Below are 24,092 nucleotides of genomic sequence, written 5' to 3'. Positions count from 1 at the left end.
TTATAACTATATTATAGAAATTCAAAGTATTGATACCTGTTTTTATATAGATATGACAATTTAAAAACAAAACCTTTGGTGTTGCTTTTTTTTTTTAATGTGCACATACTCCTTAGTGCTTGGGAACTCTGAAATCCTAAATAGCATGTGAACATTTAAATAGGACTGTACCCTATTTCTCCCCAAATTTCTCTGGTCTCACCTAAAATGGGGGTTTTAAAAGGGACCTTGTGGTTAAATTTGACCTGTAAGATAAACTTGAAAGAAAATCAGGTCTTCCCTCTATGAGGGGCCTGCTGTACTCACAGCCAGGAAGTGACAAAGCAAAATGACTAAACGAGAGGAGAGAAAGCAGCAGAGGACCTAGGGCTGTGAGAGCTCCCAGAGCCTGGTTGAAACCAGTGAGAAAATGGGCCCCAGAGCGAACTGTGCAAGCAGGCCAAGAACCACCACCAGGCACATAGGGTCAGACTACTTAGTAGACACCTCAGATCTATAACTACACCCTTCCAGAAGAAATCGTGGTTTCCTTTGTGAGAACAGACCAATTCTAGCTACTGAGAGTTCAGGATGAGTAAAAAGGAACCAGTCATTTGACATAAAGAATCCTTCAAAACAGACAGAGAGGCAAACCATAAGAGACTCTCAAAGGTAGAGAACAAACTGAGGGTTGATGGAGGGAGGTGGGTGGGGGATGGGCTAGATGGGGGATGGGCATTAAGGAGGGCACTCGTGATGAGCACTGGGTGTTGTATGCAAGTGATGAGCCACTGAACTTAATTCCTGAAACCGATATTACACTAAATGTTAACTAACTTGAATTTAAATAAAATGTTGTAAAAAAAAAAAAAGATCTTTCAGCATTGGTTCTAACTGAGGCAGAGTCTGTCAGAGACACAGCTACTACCGCAAGTGTGGGGCTGCTCCTCTATACAGCTTCTATTTTAAAAAGACACTAGAGGGGCGCCTGGGTGGCACAGTCCTTAAGCCTCTGCCTTCGGCTCAGGGCGTGATCCCGGAGTTCTGGGATCGAGCCCCACATCAGGCTCTTCCGCTGGGAGCCTGCTTCTTCCTCTCCCACTCCCCCTGCTTGTGTTCCCTCTCTCGCTGGCTGTCTCTGTCACATAAATAAATAAAATCTTTAAAAATAAATAAATTAAAAAATAAATAAAGACACTAGAAGCCCAGAGGTCTGCGTACACTTTACTGTCTCTCTCCCAACTCTCTAAGTCAAGGGCAGAGCTCTTATTTAGCTGTCCTTTTTCCATCTGCAAAGTACAAACAGTCATTACTGCCACAAACAGGGCTTTGAGGGGCAGGGAGAGAGGATTTTTTGCATGGCGTTCTGGTGAACCAACAAATTACCAATTCTTATTGGGATAAACAGCTTCTATAGGACCCGTGTGGCAGTGTGATGGTCTAAGGGGCAGACAGGACACAAAAGACATCTCCTGCCTTGAAAAGGCCTATACAAGCAGTCTGGAAAGTTAAAACAGACAAATATAAACAACAATCAATTCAAAAATATTCAAAGCATATATTTGCATCTTTAAAAAAATGCTCTAAAGATAGAAATGAACCATGAGGCATCAATGTCAGGGCAGAGTTCATAAATTCTCTTTCTAGAGTGCGGTTCCTTCTGGTTGGGCTACTTGGGGGTTGTGCCATAAATCCCCAAAACAAAAAGTACTGAAGGTAACATACCCAGGAGATGCTCCCAGATGCTAACTGGGGAAGAGTGGTTCCCATGTCTCAAGGTGCCTTAGCACCAGCCAAAAATGGAGACAATGATTTATTTAAACCTATGGATGTAAGAAGAGCAAGCTCTCTCCTTCAAGTTGGATCATAGCTTCTGAAGTTCAATCACCGATATGGGGAAAAGGAAGGAGTGGCCATTCATCTCCTAAAATGGTATAGAAAAGAGTCATGGCTCTGAGAAGATCCATACTTTCAAATGACTGGAAAGCTAATCCCATGTCTGCATAATTGAACTCTAAACACTTGGAGTCATAAAAAGAGAAGGAGGAGGCAGATCCTTAGAAAAAAGGCACCCTAGGAAAATGAACTGACTCTAGGAAAATACTGTAGAAGTCTTTTCTTAAGTTTGAATGAGTCTGAGTCGGGGGGTGGGGAGCAGAGTGGGAGAGACCTGCATGAAAGCCCAGCAAGAGGCAAGCGTGGAAACTCAGTGGTTGCTCTTAGCGGGCCTCCTATTGTAAACACTTTGGTTAAACATGTGTGGGTGTGAAAAAGGGCCTGCTTTCCTAAGAATCACTCACAACAAGGCACACCACGCACATGGTGTTGAACTTCATGCAGAGATGGGAGGAAGCAAGTTAACAGGGGCAAAGCCTGAACCAACGCACAAAAGGCTTCTTCCTGCTCATAGTGCCAGCAGCCTTCTGTGTAATGTGACCCGACGGGAGCCAACGGTTTCTGCCAAAGCTCCATGTGTCTACGGGAGCACCTGCTGTATTTGGGGAACAGGGTACAATGAGAAAGCTCTATGTTCCCACCCCTTATCCTCCACCCATTTTTTTTTTACCCTAATCAGTACTCAAATCAGCCTGTGTAAACCTCAAATATTTCTTAAGAAAACTGGGGTATTTAAAATGAACTGTGTCTAGAGTCGACTAGTTTATGATTTATACCCTCCCAATTGCTACCAGGGTCAAATAAAGCCAGTAATCTCAAGAGAGAGAGGCAGGTTTGCAATTTTCTTTTTTTTAAAAGATTTTCTTTCTTTATTTGACAGATAGAGACAGCCAGCGAGAGAAGGAACACAAGCAGGGGGAGTGGGAGAGGAAGAAGCAGGCTTCCAGAGGAGGAGCCTGATGCGGGGCTCGATCCTAGAACGCCGGGATCACGCCCTGAGCCGAAGGCAGACGTTTAAGGACTGAGCCACCCAGGCGCCCCAGGTTTGCAGTTTTCTATCCTAAGCTATTTCTGTTATATTCCTATCATTCACAATACAAAGACACTCTCATCCATATGTACATTAATTCCCATTTCAAAACAATTTACACTAAATACTTAATGTTTAAATTCTGTCTTCTCCAATAACTTTGTTAGCTAGACTGGATTTTTTGAATGAGCTCTCCCACTCACTTCTGGTTCTCTTGACTAGGAGGAAACATGGTTCTTAACATAAACAGGCTCCTTTCCAAGCACAGGAAGAGCCCAGGACTGGTGGGTTCGGCACAAACGGTACAGCCGTGCACCAATCATTTACCTTCTCTGAGTCTCACCGTTTGCACCTAGAAGAGATGATGAGAACGGGTGGGTTATTGCTAAGATGTTTTTCCAGCTTTGAAACACTAGGATCCTAACTATTCAGAAAAGCGGGCTTCCTACCCTCAGTCCTTTCCAGAGACAGGAGCTGTCACCGAAATTACTGAAGGTGTGTTGAGCAGGTTTGGGCTGGCTGTGAAAGGTGGCTGACAGCTGGCCCTCCCAGCGCCTCCCATCACAGGGCAGAGAAGACCCCAAGAGCAGGGTTGCGACCGAGATGGCTACCAGATTCATTTGGCAGAAGACCAACCCAACTGATTCACAGAGCTGTAGACTGAAATCTGAGGAGAAAAAAGCAGCACACTGTTTGTTTAAAACTGGATGTTACCTAGGGTACAAGCAAACAGTGGAAGAAGAGGGACTTAGTCACCCTTAGGAGACAATAGCAGGGAAGAGAATGAGAAAGGATATGTACAGTCTAAGAGGTCATATGCCACAACAAAAGGTAAAAAAAAAAAAAACAGAAGGAAGTTGAATTAAGACAAGGTAATGAGAAGTGCCTTCAAAGTATCACCAGCTTTTGGACGAATGGGACTTGTAACTGTCTCATTAAAAAACGTGGGGATTTTCTTATTTAGAAAAAACTTAATAGAAGAAACGAGAGTCTCTACCACATGTCACACCTAATCTGGCCTCAACCTTGCCGCATCCTTGGACCTCAATGGTAAAGCCAGCAGAGGGGTGGGAAAAAGCTACACACAGATCCAGAACTTGTGATATAACCTGGACGTGGGGCTGGCCAGGGGAAGTGAACTCCAGTTCAAATCACCATATTGAAGTGGATGTAGTCGGTTCAGGTCAAATCAGGGGGTCAGCTACAGAAGCTAGGGCATTATAGAAGGTCCCCAGGCATGGTGGTTCCTGTTGTCAGATGGATGATGGTATCCCTGATGCTAAGAATTATCTCCTGGTCATTCATTCACCCATCCGAACATTCTCTCATTCATTCAAAAATTACTGATTGAGTGGTTCCTGTTGTCAGATGGATAATGGTATCCCTGATGCTAAGAATTATCTCCTGGTCATTCATTCACCCATCCGAACATTCTCTCATTCATTCAAAAATTACTGATTGAGTAGCCTCCTCTGGTACTGGGCTAGGCGCTAGGGACATTAATGGTGAATAAAGACAGACCTAATCGCTTCCCTCGTACACTCTGCAGTCTGACAGGGGAGAACGACATGAATCAACTAATCATGGAACTGTGAGAAGTACTAGAAAAGAGAGTCCTTGGCACCATGACAATGCACAGTGGGGGACCCCCAACCACACCTGGGGGTCTCATGATGTGATGTGGTGATGAAGCCAAGAACTCAAAGGCAAGCGAAGAGTCCGGCAGATCTGTAGGTGAGGTTGAGAGGGCTCTAGGCAAAGCGCATCGTGTATCAAGTTCCTGGGACAGAGGCAGTACAGTTTTTGGAGGAGCTGAGAAAGCCAGTGTGGGTGGATTCCTGACAAAAGGTTCAAAATCCTGTGAGAGGAGAACAGGGGAGGAGTCAGAGCCAGCAGAACCTGCCAGGCCGCACTAGATGTTTGGGGCTTTATCCGAAGTGCAATGGAAGGTCACCGAGGTGTTTTAAGTATGAGGTGACATAATCAGATATGCATTTTTAAAATCTCCGTCCGTCCGACAGCATCATAACAGAAACAGGGCACAAGTCCATTCTAGGACTGGGCAAACAGGGAAAGGTGTATAGGGCAAACAGCAGCTGAAATGGACAGAGGGGCAGAGTCCAGGAAAGCCAGCAAGCAGCTTGGGGCGTTTAGCTGCCTCCACACCCCCTCCGACCCCAGGGATGAGGCTCCTGAGATGCCCGAGGCTGGATCAGATCAGCTCTGGCTGAGCAAGGGAGCCTGTGCTGATGGGCCTGCCGCTGGGATCTGGGCAGGCTCCACCTCATACCTCCTGGTTCAGGGGTAAAGCCTGGACACCTGCCCTTTTAACAAGCTCCCCAGGTAATGCCTAATATGAGCCAAAGTTTGAAAACAATGGGCATAATTTTTACTGTTGACAGTCAGAAAGGAAAATTACCCAATGCTATTCTGATTTAATCTTCCCTATCAAGAAGAATGATCTTCAAACAGAAGGAGCAAAACAAACATGCTTCCGAGGATACTGAGGCCCAAGAGAGGTAAGAAGACAGAGGAGAGAGACTTGTACTTTAAACGAATTCAAGGTTCTGCTCCGAGATGAGTTGTACCGGGCAGTATTTCAAGAATCGTGGGGACCAGCAGGCTTCTATTTAACAGAGCAGGGCTACAAAGTCATATTAAGTAAAGTCTGTTTCCCCGTAAGTCCACTCACTACTAATCTTAGCTTTGCTCTCTGGCACTCTTCTTCCACGTGAGAGTCACAAAATGATTTGAAGGTAATGCCTTTCCTAGACGGTCTATAGTAGTTTTACATTCATTTACTCCATTCACCTTATTCTGAGAAAAGCACTACTATTGGTCAGATCTGAATGTCAACTAGTTTTTGGGAGCTTTTGCTGCTGATGACTCGCCTGCAGTCCACTGAAAACACTGTCACCTTCGGCAGCCTGCGGACAACAAGCTTTTCACACCTGAGCTCCCCAGTGACGACCAGAAAGCAGAACAGGTCCACAAAAAACCTGTCTCCTGGGTTTAGTTACCACAGCCCTAGATTAGAAGAGAGCTCACCTGTCCGTTGCGCATCCTGACCTCAGCAAGATACACGCCTTATCTCTGATGTGATTTATAGCCAGTTAAAAGGCCTACCAGAAAGTGGCTGTTGGGATGACTCATGGTCCGCTCTGAGAGAGATGCATAGTGGCCGGTTCAATGGCATTGTAATCCTAGTTTTGTCCAGCACATTCGTGAAAGTCTTTGAAGAATTAAAAACGACCTTTCTAAGCCGCAAGACAAGACAAAGTTGTGAGGAACAGTCAACACACTGGGTGATGCATCAGAACTATAAATAACCCTCAAGGATGGAAAAAAGGAGGTGCAAGTGACGTAATGAAACTGAATAAGAAAGAAAGCACAGCGAGGCATTTGGTCAAGTCCAAGACAGGATGGTGGAAGGTTGCCCTAAGAGCAGAGCTTTTCTTGGACTGCAAGCCACAGTGCGACAGGATGACAAAAGTTAACCCAATCTTGGCATGCATGAAGAGAGTACCAGAAGACTCCTACTGCCCTGCTCACACACAGCTAGATGGTTGTGTTTTCTCAAGGCAGCATCAGATGGAACCTCTAGCCATCACGTGAGGAATGGTTGAAGGAGAGGACAAGAGCTCCCGTCTACCCTCAATCTTTCGATAGGACACTCCTACTTCCTTCCTGACCTGAAACTTGGATTTCCCCAGATCTTTCCTCCTAACCTTTCCACTTGGCTCATTCTCCAAGGTCCCAAGACGAGCCAACTCTTCTTCAGAAGTTCTTCCCCCTTTACCATGACCTACCAACCTCCAGAGTGTTCCTCCATATTGGTAACTGGCTCAACATCTTCCTTCTTTCCCTGACTTGTACCAAGTCCTACCAAATCCTAGGACAGACTGTCATTCTCACGGATGATCCACCACACCAGAGACCACTCCTATTAGCAAACTGCAACCAGTGCAGGAGAGAAGCACATAACGGTGCTGGTTGGCTCTTCCAATTATCTCTATCCTAAGCTGGCTCCTCAGCGATGCTCACCCAAAGTCATTTTCCTCTCCCATCGTTCACTTGATGACTGTTCCAAACATATACTATTCTTCTTAATCCTCTCCCCTCTCCCCTCTCCCCTCACCTCCTCTCCACCTAAAACCACCTTGCCAGATTTCACCTTCCTGGGACACTGATTTTAGCTCTTAGAGTTTTTAAAATCTCCTGATGCCTAAGTTTTCCTATTCACTAAATGGCCGTCACAATATGGACCTTTCAGTGATATCTGTCTTTTAAAGACCGCTACCTGTAATTGTTTTGAAATAGTCAAAAAGCAAGGGTTTATCCAAATAAAGCCCTAGAAAAATATCTGATGCTCTTACGTGGGAGGAGGGACACACAATTTTATTCCTAGAGTATTTCTGCGCATATTAAAATGAAGAAATGGAATCAAAACACTTTCTAAACTGATAATATTTGGGATATATTGTTGTTCCTTTTAATACTGCACAATACCATATACACCAACTCTCAGTTTGAAGCCCTGGGTGCCCATCAATGATTGAACATCGAAATGTACTGCCAGGGTATCCACTATATCAAATTGCACGCCTGACACACCCCTCTCCTGGACTGGCCTTGTAGGGAGACTATTTCATTCAAAGCTAGATTCCTATTCTGATTATTTTGCCTATGGTCCATTGCAAAAGGTAAAAAGGGCCAAGAAAGGTCCCCAGGCAACTAGTGAAGAGGAAAGACAAGCATATATCCGTGTACACATATACATAGGTACATGTCTCTGTATGTCTGCATTACATATGCACATATATGTATATGTGTAAAGCTAAAACCAGATATCAAACCAAACAGAGAAAGATAATGTTCTGGAAAGGAATGAAAGAAAGAATCAAGACTTCCTCTGGGCAGAGACCCAAAGACAGGCTAGAAACGGAACAGTCTTTGGGAAGGATAAATTGAGGCCTTATGTAGATAGATTCTTCTTATCACAGTTAGCTATTAACTACGCATCTTCTAGTCCAGATAGGAGGAAATTACAAAGGCAAGTTTTTGGAACTCAAGAAAGTAATTTTTCTTGGAACATTGCCCCTCTCCATTTTTCTAAAAGCGTAATAAAGCCAGGGCATCTTCAGTAATAAGGGAATTCCTACTGACACAAGGCCAGAGATCTTTAGGAAGTTGATCTAAGGACGCTGCCCAACACGGTGACCACCCGCTTTCCACACGGGCCTCCTGAGCCTTATTCTTCAAAGCCAGCACAGACTGAATCTGAATTCTGCGCTTCCTCATAAGGTGGCTTCCAGAGCTGAATGGATATGCAATTACACAGAGTTTGTACTGTTTTCTCATAAGGACTGTAACTGGTGACCTCCTCTAAAGAGATTTCCAGCTCACCGATGTGCATGGCAGCAGCATATCTACCTGGCTATCCTGCCCAAACCATTTCAAAGGAAGAAGATGGGATAGGACTTTCTGGTAACTTCGGAAATTAAACAATAGCACCACCAAAGTAAAAGGACAGTGCTTTCAACAGCCTGTCTTTGAAGGCAGTGATTTCAGTTCGTTCAGACGGGAGATGCCTACAGGTGAGTAAGACCATGGTGGTCATAAAGCCTGAGACCTCGCTTACCTCTCCCACTCTCTGCACCCCACCACCCTCTCACGCTGATGGCACCTGTGGTCACTCTTCCTGCTAAAGGTCACCGGGCCTCTCTCGGGCCTCGTTCTCCCTGACACAGCCACCGCCCACCGTCCCCCAGCTCCATGGCCACGTCACCTCCCACCTTGTTTCACATTAAAAAGAAAGGATTATGCTAGTCAATGTTTCCGTGTGAGCACAGTAGACCCAGGCCTAGGACAGCCAAACATACACAGCCCAATACAGTTGGCTGAGATCCTCTTCGCGTTTAAAGGCGCATTGTTAGCCAAGGGAATGGGGAATCAGACCGAAGTTGGATGGTCAGTGTAACTGCTAACGATTCTTCCACATGATGCCTGGCCAAGTTGCTTTTTGAGATATTCCTAAAAGTGTTACCTGGAATATGTACTCACATAACTGTAATTACATAACTGTAATTTAATCATGAAAAACAATTTTATTGCATTTTAAAGCATAATTCAGATACTCTTGATGCATCCCTTCTATGAAAATGTCATCTCTGAGGATTCTAAATAAGATCCAATAGGGAGAAGAAAAAGAAATTAGTCCCTTAGGACACATATCACTGAGATTGTCAGCAATACGCCCGACTTGAAAAGGAGTAGGGTGACTGCCTGCTAAGAATGTGGGGCTCACTGACGACTATCATAGCTGAAGCAGCTTTCAGTGAGTCTTGTCTTGAAGAATCAGTTTCTTCCACCTGTAAGATATGTCCTTTTCAGAGCTGTGTTAAAGCTTTAATAAGCACTTCCTGCCAAACTAGCTCATCAGTGGGGAAGAGCAGCATAAACAAAAGTCGACAGGTACAGAAATGGGAGGAACGGGCCATGACAGAAGCATGCTTCAGCCTCCCAAGAGTGCACGGTGGTTAAAGAGCACGGGACCCTGAAGCAACGCACACCTGGCTTCCATTCCTGTATTCACCACTTCCTAGCTGTACGTGGGACCTTGGGCAAGGCATCAAAGGCGTCTGGCCTCTCAGACCCTCAGCTTTGCATAATGCCGCCTACCTCACAGAGCTGTGGTAAGGAGCATATGAACTGACCTCATTACAGCAACGCCCGGCACACAATATGCATCCAGTAAAGGGTAGCCAATAACAATTCAATCAAATAGGTACCAGGGCGAGGATAATAATGGGTCACACTTCCTGAAGAAGTCAATGACCCATTCATTCATTTGTCACCAAACCAAACTCACTAAGCAATAGGCACTATATAAGACAATGGGGACAAAAAGGTAAATGAAACATGGCCCTAAACTTTAAAAGCTCAAAGTCTGATGAAGGAGACAGATGTGTAAACAGAGAATTGTCACCAAGGGGACCAGTGGAATGGGAGCCTTGGGCTCAGTGTGGGTAGGCTGGAAGAAGTCTGACAGAGATGCTGGCATTTGATCTGAGTCTTGAAGAAAGAAGAGAAATGCTACCATCCTTAACTCTCTCCCAGGCTATAGCAGCAGCGTTCTGAATGATGACCCTGTTTCTACCATTGCCCCTTACGATCCATTCTTCACACAGCAACCAAAGTACTTTTGAAAAGCATGTAAATTAGATAATGTCCTTCTCTTGCTTTCACATCCTTCAAGAGCACCCTGCTGCAATCAGAACAAAACTCAAGCTCCTTACCAGGTCCTTGAAGACTCTGCATAATCCATTCCCTGCCTGTCTTTCTGTATCATTTCCCATGTCCACCTACATGGACCTACCTGCCCCGGGAGCCCACCATGGCCACTGCCTCCTGAGAGCCTTTGCATGACTTTTCCATGGCCTGAAACGCTGTTCCTTATGATCTTCTGAGTTCTTCAAAGAACCCTGTCCCAACTTTCTAATCAAAATTACCTTCTTCCTTCCCTAAGTTGTTCTCTAATGCATTACCTTGTTTAATTTCTCAATACATGGTGTTATTATCTGGAATTATCTTGTATGCATGCTTATTCCTCCATTTACGGACTATATCTAGCACAAAAATGTAAGCTCCTCGTCAGCAGAAACTGAGTCTATCTTGTTCACTTAATGCCTAGCAGATAGTAAGCACTCAAATATTTTCTGAATGAATGAACAACAGAACAGCAGACTGCCCACCCCAAAGGTTAGATGAATGTCCCAATCCACCAAACGCAAGGGCCTAAGTCTGCTTTTTATTGTTTGTTTTAGGTCTAGCTCAGCCACCCACAAAGTAATGAGTTTAAAATAGTGATTATCTTGAGTAATATCTCCTAACATAATATCCCAACTCTATTGCTATCACCATATTCTGAATCCAAAGAAACAGACATTTGTGACAGACTAGGTGTTTCCCAGCACCCAGAAACAGGCACCAGATGTCTGAAAGATTGAAAAAAAAAAAAAAAGGTACAGAGGAAGGAAGCAACTTCCTCAGGAAGCCATAGGAGGCCTGGGGCCCTCAGAGAGAACATCAGCCATTCATGACTATGACAGAATGATACCATGAGGCCAGCACAGCAAAGAAGTCACCCCACTGCATGGCTGAGACCGTCAGCCTTAGGAACTGCGAGAGACACTGGAGAACACGAATATGAAATACTAAATGTCTATCGCTTGCTCAGTTTATGACTTCTAACTTCATGTCACTCCTTTTCTGCTGGCAAATGGGAGAACCAGTAGTGACCATACAACCACGATCATCAGCTACAGTCCTGAGCTAAGAGCTTGAGATATCAAGGGGGCCAAGCCAATGAGAGGTGACAAACATCTGTATCCAAAAGATTCCATGAACTAAAATGCAGATGTGACATGATGCAAAGAAGTTACAAAATCCATTACAGGTAAGGCTTGTAAGTAGAATTTAAATTTAATCATGGTTTAACTACGTAAGCGTTATACTGAGATGTGATTTCTGCCATTATTTTTCATCGCCAGGGAACAATGACACGCTGGGACAGGAAATTAGAAACAGTTACTGCCAACAAGGCATGACATCCCAGCCCTTCTTGTATGGATCTCTTCTCATCTAAACTTTCATTCAGGGGCACCTGAGTGGCTCAGTCGGTTAAGCATCAACTCAGGTCATGATCCCATGACCAGTACCAGGCTCCCTGCTCAGCAGGGAGTCTGCTTCTCTCTCTCCCTCTGCTCCTCTCCCCAACTCATGCTTTCTCTTTCATGCCCTCTCTCTCTCTATCTCAAATATAAATAAAATCTTTAAAAAAATAAAAATAAAAAAACAAACTTTCATTCATTCGACATTTCACGAGATGCTACCACTATGCTAGGCACAAACCAAAATAAATCCCCGTAATAAATCCCTCAAAGAATTTGCAATCTAACAGGGTAGGGAAAAAACGAACTTGTGGAAACTGTAAAATAAGGCAATCTCAACTAAAGTTTAGAGGATGGGTAGGCAGCCTATAAGCAGAGGTGCCAGGACTCTTTCCTAAAGAAGCTAACAGTGACCTTGAAGGATAGACGGCCCATTTCAGCAGACAGGAACCACCGGAGGGAGGCCAGCCTAAGTAAGGGGGTACAGAGAGAAGAACATGCCCTCAGGGAACAACGACGTTATCCTCTGGGGACAGGATGTGGCTGTGCGAGGGTTGGGAAGGACAGCTACGTCCTGAATTAGACTTTAACTCAAGGACAGAGAGCTTTGCTTCCCCGCCCCATCCTATATTACCAAGACCCAATTCTCTACATGTAGTAGGCTCTAATTCGTACTAAATAAATAAAATTAACCCAGAGGGGAAAATAATGAAATCGATTCAACTCACTTGGAAGTTGCTGCCGCTACGGATGGTCTTGGTTCTCCCACTCATCTGAGTCATGGTAGAACCGTGTACACCCTTGGTTACGAGTAGAACCTTGTGTTGTGGCACTGACAATACAGGAGCATGAAAGGAAAGTGCGCACGGCCGGGAGTGCGTAGGCGCGGCATGTGTACGTGTGTGTGTGCGCGCGCGCCCGCGTGCCCGCACGTGCACATGCGCACCCGCATGTGCACACATGCGCATGTGCCAATCTGCAACTCGGGAAGGCTGGGGAAAGTTGTTGGGCCCAACGGCTTGTGAATGTTAGCAGAACGAGAAGACTGATCTAGAAATTATACTGGTGCTGTCATCCCAGATGCAGAGCCAATACTCTGGTGGTATAATTCCAGAAAGCTATCGGGACCTAGAAATACAAATGTTCTATGTTTTCGTTTTTCAAAATACATCCAGTGAAGATGTAAATGTTATCTGTAATTGATGGTGATGGAGTTGCAGCATGCTATTGTATTAAGAAAAAACATACTGCATCAGGAGTCGAGAGCCCTAATTCCGCTGTCACTAACTTAATGCAAAACTGCAGACAAGAAGCTTGACCTTCTTGAGCCTCCCGACAGGGAGGAGGGTGACGAGCAGCGTCGAGCCCAGTCTACGGAGCCGGCCAGGAGCCTGATCTGCCCAAGCGCTCTCCATGTGTCCTACAGCTCCCCAGAGCATTACTCTCTACACTTAAACTGCTGCGAAACAGTAGGTCTCTTCGCCACTCTTACCGGCCTTTTGGTTAACAGTAGCTAAGGTACCTTCGGTTTCTAAAATGTCCTCCGGTTATTTTTTTAATGATGTCATCCTTAGGTCTGAGGTCAAAGCCTTGAGAAAAGCATCTTCTTAAATGGATCAAGCAACACCCAGTTTTCAAAGGCTATTTTGAAAGCATTCCTCATTAGCAAAACGTAATTGGCAGTTAAGGATGAGAATACAGGAATCAAACATTTAAAGAACCCAGGGATTGCCAAATCATGGAACATGTATTTTTCTCATATATATTTTATTAGCCACCATAAGTCCCTTAAAAATCATATATAAACACTTTTATATATGTATCCAAATGCTTCCATACACACATATGGTCCAAAGATTACTATAAAGACAAAAGGAGAGCTATTTATGGACCTTAATCAAAGATCTAAAGCCCACTTAAATGCAGTAGCACCTATAGCTATAACCTTCAAATTCACAAGTTAGCGTGAATTTCACCCCCACATTTTTATCAAGGACACATGTCTAGTAAAGGCACTAACTTTTTTATTCCCACATATCAACATTTAGAGACTTATTTAGGCTAATACATGGTTGTTCTTCAAGAGCTCTAATGTTCTTCCCTGATGCAGAACTCTGGTTTTCTTTAGTGTTAATTTTATTTTTATAATTCTGCATTTTTTAAAAAATATATACTCAGGCAAACCCTTATATTCAGACTAATATATATACCCACAGAAACCTACTCCAAGTAAACATGCAAGAAGACATATACCTAATATGGGCAGGAAAGATAGAGAGGTACGTCATTCCATTTATAAACAATTACGTTTATAAACCATTAAGGACACTCAACACCTAACCACTATTGACCAAAACCTAACCATCAGAATAGATCCATGTTGAGAGTTTACTGTACGTTTTGTTTTGAATTATTTTGCTCCATTCTATTCCACCCCTGCCAACAACAGAAACTAGATGACATGACTAGGTGACATCAGCTCTCGATACTTGTGGTAGCAAATTAAAGATCTATGATGACTGACACACTCTCTGTCACCATGACCTACAAGCAATCACACTAAAAGCAAGATCTGTTTTTGCACAAGTAGGGCAGAAAAAAGAGAGAGAGAGAGAGAGTTGGGAGTCTCACTGCACCAAATGTGAATGATTAGTCTGTAATGCAACGCTGACGTTAATTTTTAAGAAGAAAGGTAGTAAGCAGCTTACTAGAATGTAGTATAAAGAGAAATGTCGCATTAGGACCCGGAGCTAAATATGAATCAGCAACGACTTTTGTCTGATGAGCTGCTCATTGACCTTGCCTTGTACCCACCAATCAAGGCTTCCTGTTAGCCCTGGGCAATCTTCAAACACGCTGAATGAAACAGTTATACATGTCAGAAATTTAAGCCCCAATCTGAGACAGTCACACTAGTTTTCTAATGGTGAGGGTGTGATGGTCTCCCCTGCGCCACGCGGGCGCGGTCCAGAAACTTCCAGCAAACGTTCTCCCAGAGAGCATGGTTATTACCACCCACCAGTGTGGACTGACGGTGCTCCAGAGCACAGCCGTGGCAGCACCTTCCCCCAGAGTTCATCCCAAAGTTACTGCATACTGGAATTTGGTTTTTTATTAAAAAAAAGAAGAAGAAGAAGAAGAAGGTCCGTAAGATCTTCACGTCTTGATTCTTTAATAATAAAGCCATTTCACAGCCCAGGAGTATTGCAGTGAGTACATCTCACATGGTAGCCCCTCACCCCCAGCCTGCCGGAGCGTGTGCAAGTGAAACCTAGGAATCTGTCTTACCTGTAATCTGACTCTGTCCTTGTGGATTAAAAGGACTTGGTGCAGAGTTCAGGGAGGGCCGTGGGTTCTGAGGCGGGACACCTACTCTCATACTGGGATGAGGAATGCGCCCTAAATCACTGAGGCGGTCAGAGAACAAACTAGGTTTAGAGTCATCAAGCTTCTGTCTGTGCCCTGGAAACAGCAAATCATAAAATAAAAGCATATTAATTAGCTGAACAATTGACCATACTAAATAGATATGTGAACATACATACGGGGGGTTTTAGCCAAGGAATCATCAATACTGATATTTATAATGAAGTGTCTCTATAGTGCCTTCCGTTTCAAGCGGCTTTATAAGCATCATCTGGCGGCAAGCATTCCTACTTCTGTTCTATGAATGGAGAGCTGAGGGTCCAGAGGGTGCCTCGGAGTCGAGCATCAGTAGCGAGGCCAGGACGCTGGAACTCAAGAGAGACTCTCTGGGTGCCTCCTCTAACCCTCTTGGTGAGGGTGGGAAAAGTGATTGTGTACTGGGGTGTGTTTGCTTGTTTCATGAAGGAACTTCCTCATAGTTCAGAGAGTCTGTGCGTGTCACACTTATTATCCCAAGACTGGGGCAGAAACAGAGACAAACACATTTGTCAAAGGGAAATTCCCAAGATGACCATAAGTGACTTGTCCTTTTTTATGTTACAACTATACCTTACTGTGACTCTTCTAAAAAATTAAAACTCACACCTAGAACCCCTTTAAGAGGAAAAAATGGAAATGTAGTCAAGGAAACTCAAATTCTCAAGAGGAATCTGGATATTTTGTGAGACCCCAAAAACCTAAAAGCATATGATAAACTATGCTAAATCAGAGAAAATGCTTTTTTATTCTTAATCTAGTACTATGATTCTGTATAAAAAATTGAAAAATACCCTTTGGGTTACCATGGGAATGTGAGAATCCATTATTTAAAAAAACAAAACAAAATAAAACACCTTTGTCTCTCTTCTAGTTTACTTAAGTCTAAAATCTAAGGAAATTCTAGATATTAAAGAAATATGCAAATTAAAATATAACTAAGGTTCTAAGTCTTTTTGAAAATCATGAAATCATTCTTAGCAAGTCCTGGTCCAAGTATAACAGAAAACCCTCTGAATCTTGGTGCTACATAGGTGAAGCGCACATCTGTGGAGTGGCACAGTGATGGGCGAGCACGGTAACGCCTCATACGTGAACAGAAATAAACTACAGATTCCTTCTTCCACATCCTGTGCCAGAATGAGGCCCTAGGATGTTACCCCAACATATTGTAGCTGAAACTGAAGCTTATTCAAAGAAGAGCCATTAAGGGGCACCTGGGTGGCTCAGTTGGTTAAGCCTCCGACTCTTTACTTCAGCTCAGGTCATGATCTCAGGGTCGTGAGATCAAGCCCCGCATCGGGCTCTGTGCTGGGCTGGGAGCCTACTTGAGATTCTCTCTTTCTCCCTTTGCCCCTCCCCCCACCTCTCACGCATGCATGCTCGCTCTCTCTCTTTAAAAAAAAAAAAGAAAGAAAGAAAAAAAAAAGAGCCATTAAGATGGTGACTAGAATCAAAATTTGCCCTTTGAAGAAAAACTGAGGGAATCGGGGTTATTACCCATAAAAGAAAAAAAAAAAAAAAAACCTGGAAGGCGGATTTTTAAGAGCCTTCAAGAATGAGGAGGTATATTCTATGGGTAGCGAGAACACCTCATCTTCCTCTTGGTACAGCACAGGAGGAATCTATGAGGAGAGGGTTAAGGTGAACATTAGAATTTCCCAGCTATAAGCTGTCTTCATAAGACAAATTCCGTATTTTATTTGCCCCAAAATGTATTTTCCTGTCTCCTTTTTCATTGCCTACCCAGCCCAAAGAAAACAGACAGCAAGCCAAGGCTTGGTAATATGAGTGTAGCTGTCTCCGCAGCCAAACATGTTCCAAATAGGCCCATTAACTGAAATGCACCCACCACCCTATTTCCTGCCGGCGTCAGTTTGGGGCATCTGCTGGAACGAGGGACGGAGACCAGGAGAAAAAGTGATCAGGGAAAGTCATTGTTTTTTATGCTGTTTTTCCCGTTGTTTAGGACTTCTTATCCAGATTATGAAGAGATTTTAGAACTCTTCAGGGTCTTTAGAGATCACCCCAAACAGCCCCCAGACCCCAGGCAGCAAGGTGCTCACGGACAAAGCAGCTAAGGTCTGTGGCGGTAAAACAACTGGCCTGTGCTCTTCGGCCATTGGCCAGCTCAGCCTGGACAGTACACGGTTCCTGTCCTAGCTGACCAAGCTTCCCACCCATCGTGGGGGGCCATCAATGCTGGCGTTCTAGCTTTATCTTCCCTCCCGCTCACGGCTGCCGTAGAGGACTGAAAACGTCCAGATCGACACACAGAGAACTAAGAACTAAGCCCATGCGGTGCCAAGGCCGGTTTTCAAGGCAGGCAGAAGCAGCAGCGAGGGTTCGATTACAAAGTTAATAGCTCGCCCGTTACCCTACACGAACTTCCATCAGTGCATCTTGCTGGGTCTAACTAGTTTCACAATCAGGGAATTATATAGTACTTGTCACAGTTAGATCCGTGGATTCTGTTCCTCACACACATACAAAAAAAAAAAAAAAGTATTGGTGGGGTGTTGATACAGCTGTAAACATTAACAAGAGAGCTTATGGAATTGTCCCTGGAAGTTATGTCTTTTAATAGGCCATATTTTTGGAGTGGCAGATTCCCTGAGGGCTAAGGAGAGGGCTACATGATCTTGCATGGTTCCTTTAAACACTGGGACTTTATGTGGGCTATGGGTCACAAGAAAACTTCATAAAGCCTTTCCTCTGCTTCCTACAGCCTTTTCCCTGGGTTTTCACGGAGACCGTACGAGATGTGAGCTCCGTGTACGGATGGGTGAGTACACCTTGCATTTCCTCCTAGCCCAGGGCTTCGGGGAGCCACAGGAGTTTGTGGGCGAGGATAAAGGACCTGAAGCAGCACTGGTAAGTTTGAAAAATGTAAGAGCAGGTGAAATTTTAAAAGCCTCCATGACCTTACGGAAATTACCTTCAAACACGAGCTACCGAGTCTCTACAGACACCCCGCGCAATTCAGGGAATCTCCGTCTGTGGCTGCGTACATACAAACCAAAGTGTGCGTTTTCCTCGTAGATGTCTACCCCTTCGTAGCCACCACCACAACCACAACAAAATTCTGACAGCACAAGGAAGAACAAAAGCCGAACAGGTTGTTCATCTTTCAACCATGACAAACACCGGCTACCGCTAAACCACATCAGGGGTAGCATGCGAATGATGGGCTGAAAGAAGACGTTCTTCCATCCTCCACACTCGAGGAGTGGCTTAAGAAATCGAGAGCACGGAAGACAAGGGCACACTGAGTTAAGTCAAAGGCAGGGGACTCTGCCATGGTACAGGGAGAACTGAACATCAGCCAAAGGGCCCAAGAGTGTGTCTTCCAAACAGGAGGAAGGTATAAAGAATGGGAAACTTTCTCCCTTGGGCTGTGGCTCTCCTGCCCCAGCTGGATAAGAAAATCCTCCAGGACTAGGAAGATTGGTAGGGGAAGAAAGGGATAAAGAAAGGGGGGGTAATCAGAAGGGGGAGTGAAGCATGAGAGACTATGGACTATGAGAAACAAACTGAGGGCCTCAGAGGGGAGGGGGGTGGGGGAATGGGATAGACTGGTGATGGGTAGTAAGGAGGGCACGTATTGCATGGTGCGCTGGGTGTTATACGCAACTAATGAATCATCGAACTTTACATCAGAAGCCAGGGATGTACTGCATGGTGACTAACATAATATAATAAAAAAAATTAAAAGAAAAAAAAGAAAAAAAAAGAGAAAAAAGAAAACCCTCCAGGGAGCTTTGAAAAATGTAGATGTCCAGACCCCACATCAGCTTAATTAAATCAGAATCTCTGGGAAGTGCACCCCGGGGAGTTATTTTGTACAAGCTCCGCCCATGATCCGATGTGCAGCCAAAGCAGACGACCACTGCCCAAGATGACATCACAGTCCCACCTACTCGATGCCACCTATTTGTGCCAGTGACTCCCCATTTCTGAGGTAAGCTCTGACCTCTGTCCTGAGTTCCAGGTCTACAGGTTCCACTGCCTACTGGACTCTCCCCTCAGGTGTCTAAAAGAGATCTTAAATGCAGTATATTTAAGACACAATTCTTGACTCTTCTTGCCAAAGAACCCTATTCCTCTCTAGGAGTACCCTCATCTCAGGAAGTGGCACCAGCCACTCAGGCATGGAAGCCAAAACCCCAGACATTTTCCTTGATTTCCCCTTATCCCTCACTTCCCACATTCAATCTATTACCACGTCTTGTCATTTCCATCTTGAAAGTATATCTCAAAGCCATTCAGTGTTCTCACTTCTACTGATAGGACCCTAGTCCAGGACCCCATCATGTCTCTCTGGGCGTCTGACACTGTCTCCTTGCAGTTTCCCGTCCCAGAACCTCTCCATATTCCCGAAATGCTCTCCCCTTATTTCTCTGTAGGGCCCAGTCCTTCTCACCCCTTCAACCTCACAGTGAACACCACCTCCAATGAGAGGTCTTGCCTGCCTACTATACCCAGGGCAGGTTTCCTCCTCCTCGAGCACAGCCTGCCTTTATATTCTTTATGGCTATTACCACAGTGTGTTCGTATCTTTGTATTTGTCTCCCCAGCAAGATGGAAGCCCCATGAGGATCTTAAATCTTTACATCAGAAACTAAGGATGTACTGTATGGTGACTAACATAATATAATAAAAAATTATTATTAGAAAAAAAATTAAAAAATATTCTTGTTTTAAGTTGTATCCTTACTTATAGTGCCTGACATAGTAGGTGCTCAACAAATATTTATGCAATGAATGAATGAATGAATGAATGAATGTTCTCCTCTTTTAGATGAATGTCCTGGTGGAGAGAAAATTTTCTGGCCCAGGATATCATAGTATAATGCTATCTTTCCCCAAAAAACCCCAATCACATAGTTAGTGGCAGGACTGGAACTCAGGGTTTCTGATTGCCGGTCCCAGGCTCTTTTCCCTCCCACTGCCAACCAGCTTATTTTACTGTATAACACTGCAGCACCAGGGGAAATCATGGCCCAAAATGAATTTAAAATGGAAAAAAAAGAAGTACTTTTCAGAAGTAATTTCTCTCAAAAAGTTGAATGTGTTTGGCTGAATATGACTTTTGTTGCAATAAACTCAGGGGCATGAGAAGAAAGCATGATCCAAAGGTCACAGCATTCACACATCTTTAGAGCAAAGACGCATGAGGAACAGTTAGGTCCCTAAGCAAGGGCGCAGCTGATTGCCCCATCCCTCCCCGCCCAGCTCTGGTAGCGCAAGGGCCCGCACTCACAAGGCTCGTTGGGAATCCTGCCATTAGGATTTCTGCTGAAAAGATCACACATCTGAAAGCCGCACGTGAAGACCTGGAAATGGTGCTGCGTGAACTACAAAAACAAACTTGCATCCGTGACGGGACCCTTTGTGCCCCATTTTTATAAAAGTCGACTGAGAACTGCATAACGGCCCTAGAAAGCTGCGTGGGCCTCCGGCCAGACCATCACACTCTATGCTCTGTCCTCACAGCCTGATGCATGGCCTCAGCTCTAACTTCCCCCCAAAGGGAAGGACTGACTCCTGAAGCATGCCCAAAAGCCACCTCCCAAGAGTGCACCTTCCGAAAACAAGGCGACTTCAGCAAGAGGGCACCACGTCACAGCAGGCCCACTCTCACTTCGCAGATCACAAGGGCACGATGTTTGGCAGCTCGCCTTTTTATGTCACTATTTCAAATCGATTTTAAGCACTCCATTCTCTTATGGGGTATCTCCTCCCATCCTGGGTAGCGTAATAATACCATTTCCAAATACGATAAATAAAGCAAAAAGGCAGATCTGCAATGGACCCTCAATCAGGAACCAGCACACATCTATACCAGGATCGGCGAGTCCAGCGAGCGTGTGCGTGTGCGGGGCACGTGTCCACACGCAAGTCTCCCCGGGCATTGCAAGGAGGAGGAGAGAGACACAGTACTCGAGATAATGCCCCTGTCCTCCAGCAGTTCACAGTTTGGAAAGGAAGAAAGACAAGCCATTAAGTGTAACTCGGGAAGGCTGTGATGAGGGCAATCACTAAAATGCTTAGGTTTGGGGATCAATTGAGGAAATATGAACACGGACTATTTTAAAATATTAAGGAAGTGGTGCTTTTCGTGATTATGTAAGAATATGCCCTTATTTTTTAGAAGAGCTAACGAATATATTCAGGGGGTAAGTGTCACGATGTCTGGTATTTGCTTTAAAATCAGCAAAACATCAGATGAAGCAAATATGGCAAAATGCTATTACTTATAAAATAAGGTGATGGGTATATGGGAGTTTATCGAATATAATCTCTTTTAGTATGTTTGAAATTTTTCATAATAAAAGAAAAACTTAAAAAAAAACCCAATAACTGCTCTAGGAAGAACAGGGGAGCAACTGATACTAGAAGGAAAGAGGAAGCTCTCACTGATGGGGTCATTATGTCCTAGAAGTCAAGCAGGATTTCGATAAGCAGAGAAGAAAGGAGGAAAGCTAGCTGGAGGACAAATGACGGAAACGTGATAATAAATATCTTGTGAGACAAGACAGTGTTGAACACATACATGATATGAATCTCAACAGAAGCACACTATTCTTCAAGTTACTTGGTGCCTCTAGTTTCACAACCACACATGAGTTCTTCTAAACTCTGCCATCTCTATGGGAACCTGCCCTTTGTAGACAGATCTTTTTACCCTCTGACTAATGAAACAATCCTTTGGCAGCCCAAGAGTCTCCTGTGCCAGGCACACGGGCTTCCCTGGAGGACGGGGCGACCTGGGAGATACTAGCTAAGCTTGCTGTCAGCAAGTGTGCAAGAGGAGGAGACCTGGTCCGATACTCGAGGGCTCAAGCCCCAGGATATATGCACTTCAGATGTTCTGACAATGATCCTTGCAGCAAAAAAGCAAGAGTTGCCATTTTTCAGAGCAAGTTGATTATACAGCAATGGAGCTGCTACTCACAGCAGGTCTGGAAAAACAACAAAAATGAAGCCTTGGTTCCAATCTCTCTACCCTGAAAGTGACATATGAAGGAGTGTTTGCAAGGAGGGGCTCGGGAACAGGTTGACTACTGTTAAAGTCCTAATTCTATTCCAGATGAAATTACTTGGAATTCTACTACTAAGGATGAACTTTAGTTCATCTCGGAGAAGTTTAGATGGTTTCCAGCAAAAGCAACGTTAACAGGGGAGATTACAGTGACTCAAGGGAGTTCTTAGGGGAGCTGTACAAAGTTGGGATTCAAATACTTTGTAACTATTGAGGCTCCAAATGGAAAACCCTGATTTTCTGCATTCCTACGTGCATGTGAAAATGGAAATACTACTAAGAAAAGTGAAACTCCTTTCTGTTTACATTCAGATGACTACATTTCACTGGTGGTTTGTGAAAGTCTAAAAAGCGAAGACCTATACTCTTGTGACGTTTGTGATGTTTGGTTAAGCCCTCTGCCTCTCCCTGACACACCCCCGCCCCCACTACAAACAGTCCCAACTAGCTTCTCCTCGAATTTCCTTATTTCCATTAATATCACCACTTCCCAGTCTCCAAGGTTCAAAATCCGGCCGGCCCTGGTACACCTTTGCTACCTCCCTTTCCTGGACCCCAGCATCTGGGTAAGGCCGTTCCCAGTTTCCGCAGAAAGGGCCCCCCACTTTCCAGTCCCACCAGAACCACTCCTAACCTCTCACTTGTGGCTAACCCACCAGACAAACAGCCTGGAGTAAACGAAAGGACACCAACGAGCTGTACGGCTAACCGCAGGAAAGGATTTAATGGAACTCTCTGGGCCCACCGAAAGTGAAGGGTTCACTTCCAGACTTTCCAAAGTCTTTTCAGTCCCTAAATCCTAAGATGACTCACATGCTCAAAACATCTCAACTGTCTGACACTGTCTATTGTATTGAACAGAGCTCCCTGAGCCCAGCAGGGAAAACAAAGACTTGGAAAGACCTGGAAAGTATGGTCTGAATGTCCGTTGTCACTCTCGTTTCGGATGGCTACAGCGATACCACTCCCCGCCTACACTCTACTCACACTGCCCTATCCACAGTTCTTCATAGAGCCCCCGTGCCTTTGCACAAGCTGTCTTCCCCTACTTAGAATACCCTCGCCCCATCATCTCCATTTGGCCATCACACTGTTCTGGTCTTTTCTGGCTCTAGGGCTCCGTGGTCCCTCTGGCTTCCATCTCAGCTAGCTGAAAGCAGCTACAACTGTTTTTCGTCTACTGCATGTGGTTATACTTAAGTGTAGCAGGCATTCAGTAAGCATTAACTGACGCTGAATTGATATAAGATATTTATACAAAATTTCAAACCCTATTATCTTAGATTCTCCTGGACTTGACTAGAACGCCTTGAGGATAGGTGTCACGTCTCATGTCTAGCACCTAACCTGGAGCCTTGGTACAAAGAAGGCCCACAACAAATGCTTACTGAATTAATAAATAAGAACACTGATAAATTTAGAATTATCTCTCCTTTTATCCAGTCAAAGAAAGGAGGAGGAAAAAAAAAAAAAGAGCTAGTCATTGGCAAACATTTCCCACAGTAAAATTGATGAGTCTATAATCTTTGCTGGGAAAGGCTGCTGAGTCATCTTTTTTCCTAAGAGTATGCTGTCTGGTTCAGGTCAAAAATTATTTCTGGACTAGAACAGTAAAGTGGACTAAGAAATTACCTTCATGCTTCAGAAACTTCTAGCCCCTCTGAGCCGCTAGAAGTGAGCAGCTGTGCAACAGGACATGTGCGTGGGGCCCCGGCGCTCACAAAAGACAGCTCGTGAGAGAAGACAGCTCGAGAACCATGTTAGTGTGCGGCTTCAGACAGAGGACCACAGATCATAAACAAATCTCCTTCCAGGAGATTCTTCTCTGATGGCATTTCAAAAATGAACTAACAGAGCTTCTCTCCAAGGGCCCTTCTTAATATATAAACCAATTTCTAAAGGAAAAAAAATCATAATCACTTCCACATAGCTTCAAGAGCCCCCTTTCAGTCCTTGAGCAGAGTCAGGCATGTAGAATTCAAAGTTTATCAAGGAAGAGGAGAGAAAGAACAATTTCACCCAAAAGAGGACTGAAGCCTTCCAGTCTCTTGGGTAAAAACATAATTAT

At 44.5% G+C, this 24,092-nt stretch overlaps 1 protein-coding gene across 4 annotated transcripts in view; it reads right to left on the bottom strand.

Annotated features, from left to right (window-relative positions):
* The window catches only part of RUNX2 (RUNX family transcription factor 2), a 123,116-nt gene that overhangs the window by 41,475 nt on the left and 57,549 nt on the right, over nt 1-24,092 (bottom strand). For 2 of the 4 annotated variants that reach the window (XM_026507327.4, XM_048219741.2), the window contains exon 4: nt 14,866-15,039. The exons of the other annotated variants lie outside the window; for them this stretch is intronic. In XM_026507327.4, coding sequence (XP_026363112.1) covers nt 14,866-15,039 — 174 coding nt within the window. The remainder of the gene's footprint in view (nt 1-14,865; nt 15,040-24,092) is intronic. 4 annotated transcript variants of the gene reach the window in all.

This window comes from Ursus arctos, unplaced genomic scaffold, assembly GCF_023065955.2.
Source record: "Ursus arctos isolate Adak ecotype North America unplaced genomic scaffold, UrsArc2.0 scaffold_29, whole genome shotgun sequence".
NCBI lineage: Eukaryota > Metazoa > Chordata > Mammalia > Carnivora > Ursidae > Ursus > Ursus arctos.
This window is presented reverse-complemented; position numbering and strand designations above follow the sequence as displayed.